We start from the raw sequence: 19,504 nt of genomic DNA, 5'->3' as shown, positions 1-19,504 counted from the left end.
ATTTTCCTTTCTTACTTGTAATAATTAACAGCAGAGAGCAAAAGATAGCTAAATTAATTTATAACTTTATAGTTTCTTATACTAATTATTTCCTCTTCTTGTATTTTAGGTCATCTTGTCGTTCCTGCAAACACTAATCAATCATGGGATTTGAAGTTAATACTACTAAATAAATGAATTGTTTAATCTCCTATGACCATCTATACATACTTCATCTTCACAAAGCTCATCAATTTTATATCAGCAAGGACAAAGTGACCTTCATTTCCACAAAATGCTTCTTATTACTAGACAAGCTGGTTACAAATTTATCATTTATCCTCAGGAAGGAAGTCCTTCACAATCGTCATTTGATAAATGCAAGATTGTGCTTTATTAATTGACCAGGTCATACTGAATTCCAAGACTATTATTTTGGAAGGGTCTGTTACTTTCCTGAACATTTGGGCTAAGATGAAGGACCTGCAACTCAAAATTAATTTACTGCTTGGTCTAGTTACCACTGCTCTACTACAAGCCGTAGGACGAAAAGCAGACTGCCCGGAGTCATGTGTATGTGAAATCAGGCCATGGTTCACCCCCAGGTCTGTCTACATGGAAGCTCCAACAGTGGACTGTAATGATTTAGGCCTTCTTCATTTTCCAGCCATGCTGCCTGCTGACACACAAGTTCTACTTCTACAGACTAATAATATTGCAAAAATTGAACACTCAGTAGACTTGCCAGTGAATTTAACTGGTCTAGATTTATCTCAGAACAATTTATCCTCAGTGACCAGTATTAATCTTAGAAAGATACCACAGTTACTGTCAGTGTACCTTGAAGAAAACAAAATTACTGAGCTCCCTGAAGAATGTCTCTCTGGACTAAACAATTTACAAGAGCTTTATATTAATCATAATCTGCTTTCTGTGATTGCACCAGGAGCTTTCATAGGCCTCAATAATCTTCTCAGACTTCATCTCAATTCAAATGGTCTTCAAGTGATCAACAGAAAGTGGTTTGAAGCTACTCCTAATCTTGAAATTCTCATGATTGGAGAAAATCCAATAATCAGAATTGAAGACATGAACTTCAAGCCTCTTAGCAATCTGCGCAGCTTAGTTTTAGCAGGTATAAATCTCACTGAAATACCAGATAATGCTTTGGCTGGCCTTGACAACTTAGAAAGCATTTCCTTTTATGACAACAGATTTGTTAGAGTGCCCCATATTGCTCTTCAAAAGGCTACAAATCTTAAATTTCTGGATCTAAATAAGAATCCTATTAACAGAATACGGCGAGGAGATTTTAGCAATATGCTGCACCTAAAAGAGTTAGGAATTAATAACATGCCTGAACTGATTTCTATAGATAGTCTTGCTGTTGATAATTTGCCAGATTTAAGAAAAATAGAAGCAACCAATAACCCCAGATTATCATACATTCACCCCAATGCATTCTACAGACTTCCCAAGCTGGAATCGCTCATGCTCAACAGCAACGCACTGAGTGCGCTGTACCGCAGTACTGTGGAATCCCTGCCTAACCTCAAAGAAGTCAGCATACACAGCAATCCCATTAGGTGTGACTGTGTCATCCGCTGGATTAACATGAATAAAACAAACATTCGGTTCATGGAGCCAGACTCCCTGTTTTGTGTAGACCCTCCTGAATTCCAAGGTCAGAATGTGAGACAAGTACACTTTCGGGAAATGATGGAAATCTGTCTTCCTCTGATAGCTCCTGAAAGTTTCCCATCTACATTGGATTTAAAAGCTGGCAGCCATATCTCTTTGCACTGCAGAGCAACAGCAGAACCAGAACCTGAAATCTATTGGATAACACCATCTGGACACAAACTTTTGCCTAATACTAACTCTGATAAGTACTACATTCATTCTGAAGGAACGTTAGACATAAGTGATGTAACACAAAGAGAAAGTGGCTTATACACATGCATAGCAACAAATTTAGTTGGGGCAGACCTAAAGTCAGTCATGATTAAAGTGGATGGCTCTTTCCCTCAGGAACACAATGGATCTTTAAATATTAAAATAAAAGACATAAAATCTAATTCTGTTTTGGTTTCATGGAAAGCAAGTTCTAAGATTCTGAAGTCCAGTGTTAGATGGACAGCCTTTCTGAAAGCTGAAGACTCCCGGGCTGCACAGAGTGCTCGAATACCATCTGATATAAAGGTATATAATCTTACACATCTAAATCCATCAACTGAATATAAAATTTGTATAGACATTCCCACTATCTATTCTCAGAACAAGAAACAATGTGTCAATGTAACCACAAAAGGACTGGACTTGGAAGTGAAAGGCTATGAAAAGAACAACATAATAGGATTCCTTGCCAGCCTTGGTGCTCTTTTGGGAATCATATCTGTGATATATCTCTACAGCTGCATCTCTCAAGATATGAGCTATGGCACTGGACACAGCTATCTAAGGAATTACCTGAAGAAACAATCCTTTTCCCTCAATGAGCTTTATCCTCCTCTAATCACTCTTTGGGACATGGGCAAGGAAAAAAGCACAGCAATGGAAGTAAAAGCAACTGTAATAGGAGTACCAACAAATATGTCATAAATATGTCAGTATATAACTTACTTCTGAAATAAAAAGCACATGACTGTATTTGTGCTGAATAAAAAGGCAACAAAAAAAAAATATTTCTTTTAGGAACTAAATGCCTGGATTTTTTGCTGCCAACAAATGGAATATATATGACAAAGTATGAGAGAAGAATTTAAATTAACTGGCTTCTAAGGGTATTCTAACAACCAAATAAAATTAACTTCATATTCTAGAACTTTCATGGGACTTTTAAGTCTGGAATACAGTGGAAGTAGCCAAGAACATTTTCTGTATTTTTTTTTTAAATTATTATATAAAAGTAGTGGAACTGAGCAATACCTCCTCCTGTGCTGTATTACACAAAATAGCCACGAGTTTTTGCAGTGAACAGATATACTAGGATTGACATATGGTGTAATGAAATGGACAAACTCTGTAGAGTAGACACAGTGAGTATGTGAATTTTTTTTAATGAGAAAATACATTTTTGATTAAAATCAAAATAATTTTTGTCTTGTTGTTTCTAAAGAAAACACCCCACCTTTCTGGGAGTTCTTGTCTGACAATAAACAAACACAATCCAAAGTCTGATAAAATATCTCTTTACATATTCTCCTATGAAAATGCTAATCTGAGCACAAAGGATATTTTTATTGATTTTAGGTTGTATAATGTTCCTAACAGAAGCATAAGTTTAGTGATAGCTTTTTAGCAAATTTTATTTACCCGAAGAACATTATAAAGGCAAAAGGAATGTTGGAGAAGAGGCCACTTAAACCCACTTAAATTAGATTTCAGCATGGATGTTGGTTAATGAATAGTTCTTTGATCTTTTTATTTTATACACTTTTATGTATCTGTGTGAAATACTTCTGTTCTCTTAGCAACATGTGAGCTTGCAGATTTCTATTTCATTATATCTTTATGACATCATTTTATTATTAGATAAAAGTAGTCTCTTCTAGAATACATGGCAATGCTTTCCATGGTAGTACTGTGAACCACCATCCATATAAACATAACATCTTTAATCTCTATACAGAAACATCCCCATGGTATTAGCCATCTTCCATGACCAAAGACATTTTTCTGTCAAAATCCCCACAGAAGTAACAGGTGAGTGGTGGAATTCTTGTGTAGCTGTATATAAAAATGGACAGCTATTTCTTCTACAGATACCCTACATAAGCCTGAAGTCCTTAGGAAATAATAAATGTGCTTTCCAGCTTTAATAGCATAATACATATTAACTTGCATTTTTGCACAAACATGCAAAAAAAAAGTAAAAGCAGTTTTTTCAGCAAAGTAGAATCTCCTAAAAATCATAGAAATAACTTAGTTGTGCTGAAGTATGATTTTTCATAATCTCAATTACGAAGGTTGTTTTTCTCTACACAAGGCATAGGGCTAAAATTTTTAGGTATTTCATTAATTGGTATGTTTACTCCAATGGAGGAAGAAACATAAGGAACTGTATTTCATTTCCTCAGAAACAGGAAAGTATTGTTACACACTTGTGTTTCCATTTATTTCATAGTTTTATCTCAGGAATGTATTAAAATCCTTTAATGCATTAATGCATTAAAAGCAGTACCTACTGGTTATTCAAACCAGAAGAGTAGAAATAGATTAACTTTTCTTTGGCATTTGACAGCAAACCTCATTCTGAAATGTACCACTAATGAAAAAGAGAAGGCAAACATAAGTATTTGAAATATCTGGCTAGATACAATACTGAAAAAAAATTCATTAATTTATATTACTTTTTTATATCAGCTACTAGACTGAAAGATGTTTTATTCATAAAAAGATAAAGCATTTACTTTTTGGTAAAAAATTTGATGCCATTTAAAAAAATAAGCTGCAGTATTTAATCAGCTAACACAGTCAAAAGCTATCTTATATAGGAACATTTCAGTTTCTAGTTTAGCTAAAAATGTTGTGAAATCATAACTTTAAAAAGTACCCATAAAATGTAGATAAGAAATTGGAGAAAAATACATGGATTTATATCCTAAAAGGAAATTTCCATTTCCAAAATTCTCCAATAAAACTTATTCTGCTTGTGTAGGCTGAAGTAATGACCTCAAGATAATTTAAAACAGAAATTAGGATTCTTCCCATAATGTTTGCTGGCCAGTAAGACATAATGATCAATAATAAATAAAAGATCCTTTTTTATCTGAAGCTAGAAGAGACATTTCTAAAATAGGTTGCTATATGGTACAGAAAATAAGTTCACATACCAGACAATTCTAGAAGAACTGTGATAAAAAAATTGAAAAGCAACTCTGTCAGACATAAGGAAGAAAATAATTCTTATTATTCAACTGAATTCAATGGATCTGTGGCATTGACAAAACAAGAAATTTTACATGGAAGAAAGTATACAGTAAGTATGTAAGTAAGAAAGTATACAGTAAGTAAGTTCATTATTAAAACTTCAGAAGACATTTTGAAAGCAATAGCTAAATGGAATAGAGGAGACAGCCATTGAACACAACCTAAAAGAGTCATAAAGTGGCTGAAAGTTCACCTCATGCTAAAGATTAGAAAAAAAATTGAAAAAATAATAACATGCAGCTTTTGTAGAAGTCAGAAACCAAATTACTAGAAATATATCCAGAGTAAAAAAATTCCTGCTATTACTTGCTAGGTAGGTAAAAAAAAACCCTATCTTCTGAAATACAGGCTGACCTTCCAAATCTAGTGTTTTGGTAGGTCAGTTGACTGATGTACCAAATGTGTAATTTAAATAGCTTTTCCTTTCATATCATTAGAAATTATTGGAACCAATTTTCTCAGGAAAAAAATCTATGTATACTCAGGGAAAATGCTGAACAACAACAACAACAAAAAAAAGAGAAATATTATCAAAACAAGGAAAAGATAATCTAAACATTTAGTAAACAAAAAATCAAGACAGAGAACAAAAATTAAGCTAGGTGACAAAATTTGTGAAAATTAAAGGAAAAAACCACCAAACTTCACTTCCACATATGACAGCTATATAAGTTAGATATTTAACAAGAGACTTGCAATTACTCATTTATATGGATTAATTCAATATATTACTGAAACTTGGCAAGCTTTACATGATTGGAATGTTAAAATACACAATCATAACCTGTCTAGTCAGAACTGTGCTTTGAAACTGAGACTTGAGCTATTCACTTCACTTTCAATAAAAATTCTAAAGGAGTTGCATCCTCTTCAATGTTTCCATTATAGGGCAGTGTGAAAAGGAAGTACCAGACTGTAATCTGTCCATGACTAGCTGCAGTTCAGTATTCTGAGACAAGATGTACAAACAACCTTTGTAAATAGCATAAGCATACAGTAAAACTAGTAATGAATAATGAAAACAGACCCTGTGGTATGAAACTGACTATGGTTATGTTATTTTTCTGGCTACATTAAGTAGTGTTTCATTTCTACAGTTGTGGTGATCAAAAAGAGATAGAAGGGTAAGCCAATTGGACATCATGTTTAAAAGACTTGTTGTTTTGAACAATCAAGAAAAACTTTAAATAAATGTGTTGTACATCTACCTACTCAACTACAATATTCTCAGAGAGATATAAAGCTGCAGATATAATGAAGTACCTTCAAAGTAACTGAATATTTTAAGTAATCCTTCCTTCTTTCAGAAAAAAAGCTGAAAACTACATATTAAATTCCTCTTTCAGCTAAAAAAATACTTTTTACAAATGTCTCTCACTTATCTTTCTCTCTCTCAGCTTCAATTATTTTTAGACCCTTTTTCCCAAAGCCCTTTTCTTTGCCTTGATGCAAATTCTCTGTTCCCTTCCATGCTTCCTGTGGGTTATTTGTTTATTTCCTGCTACTATTTTTGCCAGACTGTCACATCATTTTCAACACTTCCCAGTAGGGACACATGTTGTCTGACTTACTAAAAAAATTATCAATTAAACATAATATTTGGAGGCAAAATCTTTGAATAGAGAAATACAATTCTAAACTACAGACCTGGCATTCTTAGAGAAAAACCTAGTTGCAAATCTGATCAGGTAGAGATTAAGAGTCTCTCAAGGAAAAAAAGAATAAATAATGTAACAACATTCCAATGAAAATAATAATATGGGAGTTAGATAAAGCTGGACGGGCACGCAATTTGGGCAGATGGCCTATTCCTGATCCTAAAATAGCTGATGTTGTTTTAACACTACAGTTTAGATAAGCAGAAAACAAGCCCATCTGCCTTACCCTTACATAGCTATTGTTTGTTATCCATGTTAATGACAATTTCACACTGTGCTCCAAATAGCCATAATGCTTTCATGAATCACAAAAGTACATCAAATTCAGTTCTGGTGTCTTCACCTATACACACTTCTTACAGACCAGACCTAGATTCTATAAAGAAAGCCTTTCAGCATTCATATACTACACTTTACAGGTCAAAGAGTTTAGTGTTTTGTCATTGAGCATGTGAGCATTAAGTCAGATTCCATGAGATGGCTGTTGGGAATAACTTTTGAGGGTAGAATCTTGTAATCCATTCTTATTTTTTGTATGAAATTTTACTCTGTGCTGTTAACACAGTAACAGTAACTTCTTTTTGTTTTTGTCTCTAGTGTGAATGTCAGCTAAACTTAAAAATATACAGTTGAATTCTTTATAACACCAGAGAAAGTGAGTTACTTACTGTCTGAAGTCTACTAAAGACAGCTAAAACATAATTTTGACATAATGGTGGAATGATTTCATAGGAAACAGAAACAGATTATTAAAATAATCTATTCCTAAATATCCAACATTTAAATGGAATATAAAGGGGCTACAAATAGAATCAGAATTACCATTTTTAATTAAATACAAAGTGCCCAATAACCATGCCAAATAAAAAAACTCAACCATTTAGAGTTAGTCTCATTATAGTAAAGCAACAAACATCAATACATTAGAAATTATCAGCTGTGTTTTTCTTTATGTATCAGGTAATAAAAGGATTAAGTTAAATTGTTACTATTAATTATAGTATCTTAGATTAATCTTACCTTAACAATTAATAAAAAATGGAAAATTAAATTGTTACATAATTTATTTTATGAGTGCTTTGAAGGTATTAATGATAAATGCATGCCCATTTTTAGCAAACTAAGGCTATACTGAAAATTCGTGTGTTATACAACATATTCCAAAATGTGAAATAATGCTTTCTCCTAAAACATGTGCTTGCACAATTTAAACTATCAATACCTAAAATAGATTGCACATGCACACCACTATCCCAATTCCATTTATTCTACAAGAATGTAAAAGATTTCTTTACTCATGCTAGGATGAACTGCATCCCCAGGACCTCCAGACTTTTCATTTGATGAGTTCACAATAGTAGAGACAAACATCACAACACTTATAAATGTATCATGTCCAAATCAGCCTTTCAGGCTGTTGAAGTCCAATAAAAAATTACATCCTTTTTTACCTTCCAAGAAATTCAATGTCTCTTGTACCCTTCATATTTCATTCTTTCACTCAGCAATCACCTACTGTTTGCTTACACAAAATTACATCAGCAGCAGCCCTCCTTTTTAACTATTTTCTACTTCATTAATACTTCATCTTTTTCCCAGCCTTCTATGAACTAGACTGCTTCCAATATCCTACTTCCTACAGTACTTCTAGAGTATCCTTCTCTATGATATTTGTTGTCATTCTGTAATTATCAATGACATGAAAGAAAAACAAACAAACAAAACCAAAACAAACAAACAAACAAACAAACAAAAAAAAAAAAAAAAAAAAAAAAAACAGCTGAATTGCTCTGTGGACTTGAAGGCACATTTTGAGTGTAGCCAGAGGAAAATTGCAACCCTGGAAACTCTGCAGTCTATTCTCCAACCTACTTCAGCAGTCAGCTGTGCTTTAATAGCATTATGCTAACTAAAGCTCCCTTTCTTCCCCTTGGTCTTAGGAAAGCTGCCTAAAATGGAGGATGTCCACTACAGGCAGAGTAATTGGAAGTTATTTGTAGCTTTTGCCATATCTGGATTATTAAAAAAAGAAAACAGAAAGAGAACAATCCTATTATTCATCTAGCCTTTCAAAAGCATACAACAATTTATAAGTATATACAAATAAACACATCACACCAAAGCACATACACCAAGGATTGAACACCTGTGCAATTAATTAAAGGTTTAGAAGAAAAGAAATAGAAATATATTGTCAAACGGTTGTAAATCTTTTCTCTACCATGCTGAGAGGAAGACAACTCTCCACCAGTATTTCCTCATATAGTGAAAGCATTTAGGTGTGTAATTTCCACTGAATTTAACAGACACTAGTCTCCAACCTGTTCAGGTAGTTTGGACATTACAAAGTATGCCCCTGGATGACCAAAAGCCTGGCCATATGAACCTATCCACCTGACTGAGAGCCATCAAGAATTTTCATCTGCACAGCTAAACTAAAGACAGTTTAAATGCAATATACATCATTCATTTAATTGAAAACATTACATATATTTTTAATTAAGACAAAACGGAAAAAGAACAATATTATTTATTTAAAATGCTTAGAATAGAATATTTTGTGGAGACCATCTGTTTTAGAATTAAATAATTCAATATCCATCAAAGAAATTCTGGAGAGTGAAGAAAATTAAATACCAGCAAAGAAATTCTCTTTATGTTCAGATATTATCTAGCTACACACAAAATAATATACCATACAATATATTCTAAATTACTGTATTTTAATATATCACAAACAAAATAGGTTTACCTCAGATTCTTACTCCTACTGACCTAAAAGGTTTTAAAGAGTCTGCTCCTGCTATTCATCTCTAATTAAAAATTTTCATCCTACAGACTTTCTTTGACTTCAACTTGTCTTCTTCTTCCTTTTTTCTCCTTCATTTAAATTTTGTTTTTTGCTTCAAATATCTTACACATGAAAATTCCCTGTTCTTGTATGTCGTGCAACATTGTGATCCCACTATCAGCATTTATTTTTTATCATTCGAGCAAAGAACTCTACTTTTCTCTTTCCAAAATTTATATCCCGCCACCTTGGTTGTGCATAAATAATCTAAATGTTTCATGCTAGGACACTTACATTAAGATGACAAACTTTATGTATAATGTGATGACTTTATGGTTAGTAAAAGGTTTGCCTTAAAGACGTGAAAACTTTCTCAAAAATATTTAGAAAATTGACAAAATATAAGAAAAAATACTTAAACAAAAAATGGTAAATTAATAACATTCATATGTTGCTAACAAAGTGCCGACCATGTAATCATTACAAGTAAATGTGAGGAAAGGTGAGAAATTTTAGATACTCAAAGGGAGATAAATGAATGGTTAAAACCAATTGTAACATAAGATGGAACAAATACCATAGAATAAACCAGGAAAGAGCTGTAAAAATGCAGCCGAAGGGGCCAAAACTGCTAAAAGAACAACTTTTCAACATGATCAAATCAATAAATAAGATAAAAAATAAGTTGAATGAACAAAGAGGTGTTACAAGTAGGTTTAAAGACAGTGAAGGAGAAAAATAGGATGAACAAAAGGAACAAGTGAAGGCACTGTGTCTAACAGCCCATCCTGGAAACACAATAACCAAATGCAGCAATAGACTAGTCAGTAGTTAAACAAATTTTAAACAAGAAGAATCATCTGACAGTATTATCAGAAGTTAAGAAAAAATAATAATAAAGACATAAAGAAAGACTCAAGGAAAACAAGTGTTCTTTAAGATACCATGAAATATAAATATAAATATAAATATAAATATAAATATAAATATAAATATAAATATAAATATAAATATAAATATAAATATAAATATAAATATATATATATATATATATATATAAATGTATATATAAATGTATATATAAATATAAAAGTTTCAAATTAAGACAAGACTTGACAAAATAGGGAAGAAAAAGAAGACAGCAGCCCTATGTGCTTTCAATTTGGCCAAAAATATTTAGTACAGCAAAAAGCTGTAAAGAAGATTTACCTTTTTTTAAATTTATTTGTTGTTGTTTTATTTTCAAAAATATTTTAGATTATTCTGAAATAATGCTAAGGAGACAAACTATAATTTCCACACCTTATGATCATGTGTCAAGGGAAAATTTACAATACTAATTATAAAACAAGAGCAAAAATATTTATTAGAAAGTGAAAAAAAGTGCTTAATCATGACAAAGAGCATGTTAGGGAATTCTGACTTATATGCAGAAGGCAGTAACAGTTAGTCTCATTTGGGAGGTTTCATTCAGAAGACAACTGAAAGCTGATAACCCTGTGTTATTAGGCAAAATACTTTCATAAGGAAATCTCAGAGGGAAGGAGACACTATAGTGTCTAATTAAAGAGAGAACTCAAGGTCCAGGAGCTGCTTAACAGTATCAATTATAATGTCACTAATAACCACTTAAGGTTTGTGATTTTTCTAAATATTACCAGAGCAAAAGAAATATCAAATATTGTTTTTAAGAGGCCTCAAAGTTCTTTAAAAATAATTAATTCTGAAGGATTAACTACAAAATCCATTTAAAGGCAACAATGAAAGACACTGGAAGGTATTTGAGCTTGTTTTAAACGATATTGAAAGCAAGTGCATTCCAACAAAAAGAAGCCAATCATTGTTATATAGAATAAAAGCCTGAAGAAAAAGAAAAGACCAAGAGCAGAGGGGAAAACAAAGAAAACAAAATCAATTAAATTAAGAGGAGAAAAGAAGGAAGACTAGAATGATCCTATTTAAAATTAAGTTATAAAAGTCAAGTTAATATATTTAAGTTACATACTAAAATAATGACTGATGTAAAAAAGTCAGTCAGAATACAGTAAGAGAAACCTAGATTTTTAAAAAGAATTTTTAAGACCCCTTTTAAAACTCTTAGCAAATAACTGAAAAATTAGTGAAATTGTGGAAGAGAGACTGAATAAGCCAACTAGGTGTCAGTATCTAAAACAGAGCTGATCTGCTAAATCTCTGGTGATATATTTACAAGTAAAGCTGCCTCTCCTGCAGTTTGGAGAGATTTGAATTATGAAGCCCATACATTGCTGTGAAGCCCTTCAAGGTTTTTCTAGCCCAGCTCCAAGTGCATTAGGAATTATTAGGTTGACAGAAAGGCACACTAATAAAAAATTATTAGTGTGCCTCCCTCATAGATTGTATACCCAAAGGTGCTAAAATGTACAGTTACTAGCCATGGTAGTCTGGACAATATCACTCCACACTCAAGGGGTAGAAGTCAATGATTTGTACTGGTTTGAGACCAGTTGCAAGAGGCATTCCTTAGGGTTTTACTCTGGGATTTAACTTGCTTATTAATGACCTGAAGGAGGAGACAAAATTCTTACCAATCTGACAATGCTAATTTGGAGAAGGCAGTCAATACATGCCACCACCAGTGGCAGCCTAGGGCTGCTGTTTAGAGGAATCTAAAAATGCTGGAGAATTAGGCCAACAGGCTGACACAAAATTCAGCAAGAACACATGCACCTAGAGTGAAATAACACCTGAATGAGTACTAACCTCTCACTGCCCCACTGGATAGCAGCTCTGCTGAAAATGACCTGGGGCTCCTACGCACAGCTGGCTAACAGGATACTGGACTGTATTAATATGAAACTAATAGAAGACTGGGGAAAAGAATGCCCCTTCATTCAGCACTTGTTAGACTACCTCTGTAATACTGTGTCTAATTTTGGATCCCTAATTGCCCAGCCTCATATGAGACATTGATCAACTGTGGCAAGCTTAGCAGGAGGTTCCCAAAATGTCAAGAGCCAGAGCTCTACTCCCAAGGAGAAATTCTGAGAAAGCTGGGCTTGTTCAGCCTGGAAAATTAATAAAGATTAATAAGTAGCAACCTTTCTATATCTAAGAGGTGGCTACTGAGAAGACAGGATCAGGCTCACTAGTGAGGTGCACAGCTGGAAAATGAGTGACAACCACCTAAAACAGAAGTTAGGCGGAATTAATTATGAGGAAAAAAATCTTGGGAATTGGTTGCAGAGATATGGTACACAACTATGAGCAAAATTATCTGATTCATAATTGGCCCTGTTTTGAGCATGAGGTTGAATAGATGACATATCTTCCAACCTGGATCATTCTGCAGAGGAAAAAGTCACATGCAATGTAACCTCTTCAGAGAAGCAAAAAAAAAAAACTTTAGCTGAAATTACTCCAAAGTTTGCACAGGAATATCATCTTACTTTTTTTTCCTTAATTATTCTAAGAGTTCTTGAAGATATGCTACAATTTCAGTAGGTTTTTAGGCCTCTTAAATGTCCATATTTTAAAATATATTCCTAATGCAGACAGCTATTTCCATACTCTTTCAACATTCCTAAGGAATTTCTTACATGCCTTTTCTCATGCTCTACCATTTTCATTATGATGCTCTTTGACATATCTAAATGGCATGATTTTGCATAAATGGAGAGCAGCAGACGGTGAAATTAAATATATAAGTTTTTCTTTCTTTTTTTGCCAACACAGACATGAGTAACCAGCTATAACTAGCATATATTTTTCTGAAATGTAAAAAAATTTAAATAAATACATGAACATGAGAAAAAGTTTCAAATTCAAAAGCCAAAAAACATTCAGAGTTGGACAGAACCCACAGGGATCACCAAGTCCAACTCAAATGTAGCATACAGGGATTGAACCCATGACCTTACCATTCCTAGTACCATGCTCTAACCAACCAACCTAATCTCTCTTCCAAAAAAACAAAGCATGAAACTTACAAACCAGAAAATCTTTCCTCATGTACTGTCAATTATTATGAAATTTTATTTCTTTGGGGTACGGTTTTGTTACATACCATCATAGAATCCTTTGTGGCTTTGCAACTACATCAGCCAATTCCCTTAGGATTCTGGGGTGCATCTCATAAGGTCCTATGGATTTATGTACATTCAGGTTCTTCAGGTGGACATGTACCTGATCCTTACTTACAGAGAGGGACTTTGCTTCTCCATCCCACTGTCCATCCACTCCAGAAGCATGGGAAGAGAGGCTGTTATTGAAGATTAAGGCAAAAATGTTGTTGAACACTTCAGCCTTCTCTTGCTCTGTTGTTACCAGTTTATCAGCATTGTTGATCAGGAGGTTTACACCTTCTTTGACCTTCCTTTTCTGGCTAACATACCTGTAGGAACCCTTCCTGTTATTCTTTGTGTAGCTTGTTCCGTTCCAGCTTCTCCTTGGCCTTCCTCGCCCCATCCTTGCACGAGTGACCTTCACCTCTGTGCTCTTCTCAGGTTGCCTGTCCTTGTTTCCACTGCCTGTGGATTTGCTACTCTGCCTTTAGTTTGACCAGCAGGTCCCTACTCAGCCATGCCTTTTGCTTTCCTTGCCCTATTTCATGCTCCTGGGCATTTCTACCTCTTGTGCTCTATGGAAGACTTTCTTAAAGACCTGCCAGCTCTGATCTGCTCCCTTGTCCCAGAGGTCAGTCTCCCAGGGGATCCCACTGACTATCTTCTTGAAGAGCTGGAAGTTTGCTTTCCTAAAGTTCAGGGGCCTAACTGTACTGTATACCTGATCCGTATCCCTGAGGACTGCAAATTCCATCAGTGCATGATCACTGCCACTCAGGCTGCCTCCTTCATGTCTTGCTTAGTTTGTGAATGTTGGTGACCATCAAATCCAGGAACACATTCCCTCTGCTAGGACTGTCTCTTACCTGGCTCAAAAAGTTATGTGGAATGTGTTGCCTGGACAAGTTCTGTATTCTCCATCTTTGGAAGCAAATGAAGTGAAATTGGATACTGCTTTGGGCAGCCTAATCTAGTCAAACCCTGCACACAGGGATTGAACTAGGAGACCCTTAAATATCCCTTCTCGCGTCAACCATTTTATAATTTTAAGTAAGGAAAACAAAAAGAGGGACCACTCACATGTAGTGGCTGGTCAGTACATTTGCCTGGCAAAATGTTGTACCTGACCACCACAATCTTGTCTGTCTTACTAAACTTTAGTCTTGGCTATTTTCTGTGTAAGTATGCTGTCAAACCTGTGTGTGTGTGTGTGTGTGTGTGTGTGTGTGTGTGTGTGTGTGTGTGTGTGTGCAAAATCTACTACAGAACATCAGGCTGAACTGAAACCTCTGTTGGATAAGACATTCCAGAAAGCCTGCAGATCTGGGGGACCCATAGCTCTTATTTCCAGTAACTGTAAGACACAGACATGATTCTGGGTAGAATTTGTATAAAACCCATATGTTGTGAATGAGCCTGAAATGTGAGCAGCAACAAACTCTAGCCCTCATCAGCTGGCTATCCATGCTGTTCATGTTTCTGTGCTTATGCTGGTGCTGATACAGAAACTGTTTTTTCTCTGAGTTATCTGTGTGGTCAGTTAAGTGTGTGTACTGCATGGTGTGTGCTTCTGCCTGTGCAGGATGTATGCTTAGCTTCAACCACTGGGAGACAGAACCACAGGAACTTCTCATTTATGGCGTCAGGACAGGAGCCTCCCTGAGACCTACAGTGGACCAAAGCTGGTACAAGCAGACTAAAGAAAAAAAAATCCTGCCAGCACATGAAGTTCATAGGATCCAGCAAGTCTAACACAATTTCTAAGGTTGTCCTATCAATAAAAGCATTATAAGTAGAAATAGCTGAGGTGATGACTACTTTAATCCAACAATCAATAAATATATAAATAAATGTTTTTCTAGTTTAAAAATAGCTTCTAGTTACAAATATTTCATTAGAGAACTTTCCCAAACTTATTCACATTTTATCCGCTGTATAGCACAAAAACAAATTCTCACCACAACATCACCACCACAGGCAATAAGAATTGATCAGAGGCAGGCTTATTGGATCTGATGTATGCTGACAAACATTTTGACTAGTTTTCTCTAGGACTTCAAACACACTACATCACTGAAATAGTTTGCTTTTTGACCACAGGCAAAAGAACTGCCTATTACTAAAGTGTGACAATCTGTGCTTCTACCTTTGAGATCCTTATAATCATTCAAATTGACAGCACCACCAAGGGTCAAAATGTCCTAAGGAACCAATTCAGGAGAGCCACACCTTAATTAGCTTTTTTTAAATAGCAGCTATTTTCATTTTACCTTCCGATATTAATATGCTCTTTCATTTGAAACTAATTAAACACAGTGACTTCAGTTTGCTATCCTCCTCTCACAAAAAACCAATTTAATAAGTTTGTTTGACTACTCGTGCAGCCTACATATACAGCTGATGCCCATGATCTTGACATCCTCTTCTAAGGCACTTGCCAAATATTAAACAGTTACAGACAGTCTAAGCTCTACCTTCATCTCTACTCCTGGTATTTTCTTACCTTCCCTCAGAAACTGAATGGAAAATATGAGAGGCAATAACTTAATTATATTTAGAGCATCTGTTTCTTAAAATCTTGAGTCATATAAGTCTTCATTATTCCTTGTTCCTCAAACTAAAAAATGAATCATGCTACAGCAGTAGCAACTCCTTCCTTTTGAGAAATTGCTAATGATGGAAGAACTTGTAATATTTAACTCCATATTTATTCCAAACCTTTGACTTGTGTAGTCTCCTCCACATAATTTAATTTTTAATTCCACAATAAAGTATCAGATAGGTAAGTGACAAGGAAATCTCCATTCTTTTGCAGATTCAAGTTTTTCCTGGTCCATACTAGTCAGATCAGTAAATTCAGCTTATTTAATGTAATTTCATAGCTCTGAGCAGCTTAATCCAGTTGAAGATGCCCCTACTCATTGCAGAGGAGTTAAACTAAATGTCATTTAAATCTCCCTTTGAACCAAAATTCTTCTAAAATTCTTTTTTTTTTTAACTCTATGAAAGCTTGAGATATTATAGCAAAAATAATAACTATAAAGAGTAGTTATTAAATGTTTCACATTACTCTAGGAAATATCAAAGCTTTTAAAAATTTTTTCATAGTTCTTAAAAAATTTTTTAAACACAGAAAGTCAAAATATTTGGTAATTTTTAAAAATTATTTTTCTATATACTTCATTCTTACACTGATTTCACATTTCAACTGATTTGTAGATACTCTTAAAAGAATCTCTTTTCCAGTTAAGATGGTCCAGTGTCACTTTCGAAATATTTTCCTAATAAAACAGCCACTTTAATGTGAACTTTATGTACAAATCTTAATTGCGTATAGTGCAATGAATGCCCAAGTTTCCAACCCAGTTTCTGTAAAATCAATTGTTCACTGAATAACTGCTCATATCTACTCAGCATGAATTACTGCTTTATAAAGTAGATGGATATTTTTCCCTTGTGTGCAACACAATATAGTGTATCCAGTTAAAAACAGGAGAGAGAAAGATCCATATTTTCTACTGCTTATTCAAATTTTGTGTACTAGGTGTCATTTTTTTAATTGCCTCAAGATGTTACACTGAACAGTCCTCTCAATTTTTATGAGCTACTAGTTAGCTCATACTTGTTTTCTTCCTTTTATTTAAAGCCAAAGGATTGATTCATGATCATTTCATAGGAGAACGAGTCATCCACAAGCTCTTCCCTATTTGATACATATGAAAAATCACAGATGCATATTTCCTGTAGTATACATTATTGTTACTTACAGTAACAAGTAACTGTAACCAGTAACTATTACAAATAGAAGTTACAACTTTGATTCCCTCATTTAAAACAACAAAGATCAGCATTTAAATTATGCTTATAAGGTTAATATATAAGCATAATGTAAGGACATATTCACACTTTTTAAATCTAGCAATCCCTGACTTTAAGACTAGATACTAGAATAAAGTTTAGCACATATTTAGGCATGTAAGTGCCTATAAACTCAGAACTGGAGTGCTGTGGTGCCTGCATCATTTGCTCCATCAGCTTCTATTCAGAGTAGAAATCAAGCACCACTATATTCAACATGAAATAGTCAAGTGTTCAAAAGCTTCTGAGTATGTAAATGCACAAGCAGCGTTATTGGATAGAAAACCTTACTAAATAAATTTCTCATTCCTAAAAATCAGGAAATGGTGTATTTCACATACACCAAAAACAGTGATGCACTTTGGCTCAAAGTTTCTTATGAACTATATGCAGCTTGGAAAAGCATTTTGGGCAATATGCAAGTCCTTATTCCACATAGATTGCTACATTCAATATTAGCACTGAAAAAATAATAGCTCTTATATTTACAGTCTGTTAAGCTGCCATGCAACACCTTTTTTTTCCAAGATATTAATATACTAGCATGTTAGAAAATTTTTCAACAAGCAAGAGACAAGGAGCAGAAAAGGTAAAAATGTTCATATTAGAAATCGAGTAGCTGTAATTACATTGAAGAATAGATTTTTTTTTTTTTTAGATTAGAGAGTTTGAAAAGGTTAGTAACACAGCTTACAGTAATAACTGCTTTAATTACAAGCCTAAAATTCATGCCTCGAAAAGCCTTACACTCTATACCACGTACAAGGATGCTAGAAAAACGGATTTGGCCTTTGAAAACTATTTCACTGAAATTTAACTCCACAAAGTATGAATTCAGTGGTATCAGTTTAGCTATCAATATGCAAGCTAAGCAACACAGACATATTAAAAAATGAAGAAGAAATTTCATTAAATTTTTCAGACTCTCAATTAAAATTAACTAATCCAGAAGAAGATATTACTTCAAAAGAATGAGTCTCAAGCCCAGCAGTGTTATATAAATCTCCCTCAATCTTTTCTCTCTTGTTCTGATAAAGTGACAAACAATGTCTACATAAAACAACAGAGGTTTAGGAAAACTTTAAAAACCCTGGTTATAATATTATCAAAATGACATTAAAAGATGGTTTTTAGCTTGGGAATGGGTCTTAATTATCCCTCTGCATCTTTAGTATGTGTTTATTTATATTCACAAAATGACTACTTTAGTGCATAATGACTCCATAAACACTACACTTACCATTAAATCAAATTATTACCTTTTGTATAACAAGGAAAATTAATCTAATTCCTAGCCAATCAGATCAAAATCTTTTCCTTTTTTAAAGAAAAGCTCTTGATAAGTAGTTATATTAATAAACAGCACATGCTAAATATCCCCATATTTACTACCTAGTATACATTTTATTTGTTCTCACTTTCCTCTAAGGAATAGAATTTATGCTGTATTAAAGTATATTTATCAATTCCTCCTATGTATAGTCAAGCACACACAGACTCAGACACAGCTTCAACTTGACAGGGGAGCCATGCAGGCACAACAGGTCTGCTACAGGCCACTTATTTACAGTTGCCAGTATATCTGCACTTGACAGAAGAATAAGCAAATAAAGACAATATTTTATATCTGAGTAATTCTCCTCACTATCAGTGATGTCCTGTATTCCAGAAATTAAGAACACATGTGAAAAGACAAACTTAATTAATTAATTATGGAGTTTAGCATTTTGTGGCTTTTGAATTTCTCAAGTTATCTTTCCTCTTGTGTTCCCAGAAGCAGCAACCAGCACAATTCCATTACCTTCTGCGTAACAATCATTATTTTTTAACACTTCTCTAGGGAACATTTTTATTCATCTACTGACCAAATGAAATAGTTGCAGTTTTTTAATCTCTCTTCTCAAGAAAATTTCTCTCTGTATTCATCATTCTACCTGACTATATGGCAATAATAAATTTAATTAATTCACTTAGGAAGTCTTAGAGTAACTCAACTTACTACTTCTTTATTCATCTGTTACTAATTAATTTTTACATTCCATTAGTCCGCCTATTCAGCTTGGCTGCTTTTCTGGAGTTCTTTCATCTTCCATGACACTTTCTTATTAAAATAATTTTATATTATATATAAATGTTTTCTCCAGTAGTGTAATTCCTAAACAGCCCAAACATTATAATAATAAGTTATTAATTTACATACTGAATTTCTATACTAAGTAAAAGATCTCTCAACCTTATTCATT

The 19,504-nt window shown here is 33.8% G+C and overlaps 2 protein-coding genes across 5 annotated transcripts in view; one reads left to right on the top strand and one right to left on the bottom strand.

The window, feature by feature from the left end:
* Positions 1–18,582, top strand: part of LRRN3 (leucine rich repeat neuronal 3) — a 46,755-nt gene extending 28,173 nt beyond the window's left edge. For both annotated transcript variants that reach the window (XM_021545263.4, XM_085568331.1), the window contains one exon: positions 110–18,582. In XM_021545263.4, the coding sequence (XP_021400938.2) occupies positions 358–2,580 (2,223 nt within the window). In that variant the 5' untranslated portion in view covers positions 110–357 and the 3' untranslated portion in view covers positions 2,581–18,582. The remainder of the gene's footprint in view (positions 1–109) is intronic.
* IMMP2L (inner mitochondrial membrane peptidase subunit 2) overlaps positions 1–19,504 on the bottom strand; it is a 405,909-nt gene that overhangs the window by 237,117 nt on the left and 149,288 nt on the right. The gene's annotated exons all lie outside the window — the stretch shown is intronic.

Source organism: Lonchura striata, chromosome 1A, assembly GCF_050655825.1.
Source record: "Lonchura striata isolate lonStrDom1 chromosome 1A, ASM5065582v1, whole genome shotgun sequence".
NCBI lineage: Eukaryota > Metazoa > Chordata > Aves > Passeriformes > Estrildidae > Lonchura > Lonchura striata.
Note: the sequence above shows the minus strand (reverse complement) of the source record. Positions and strands in the feature narration are given on the sequence as shown.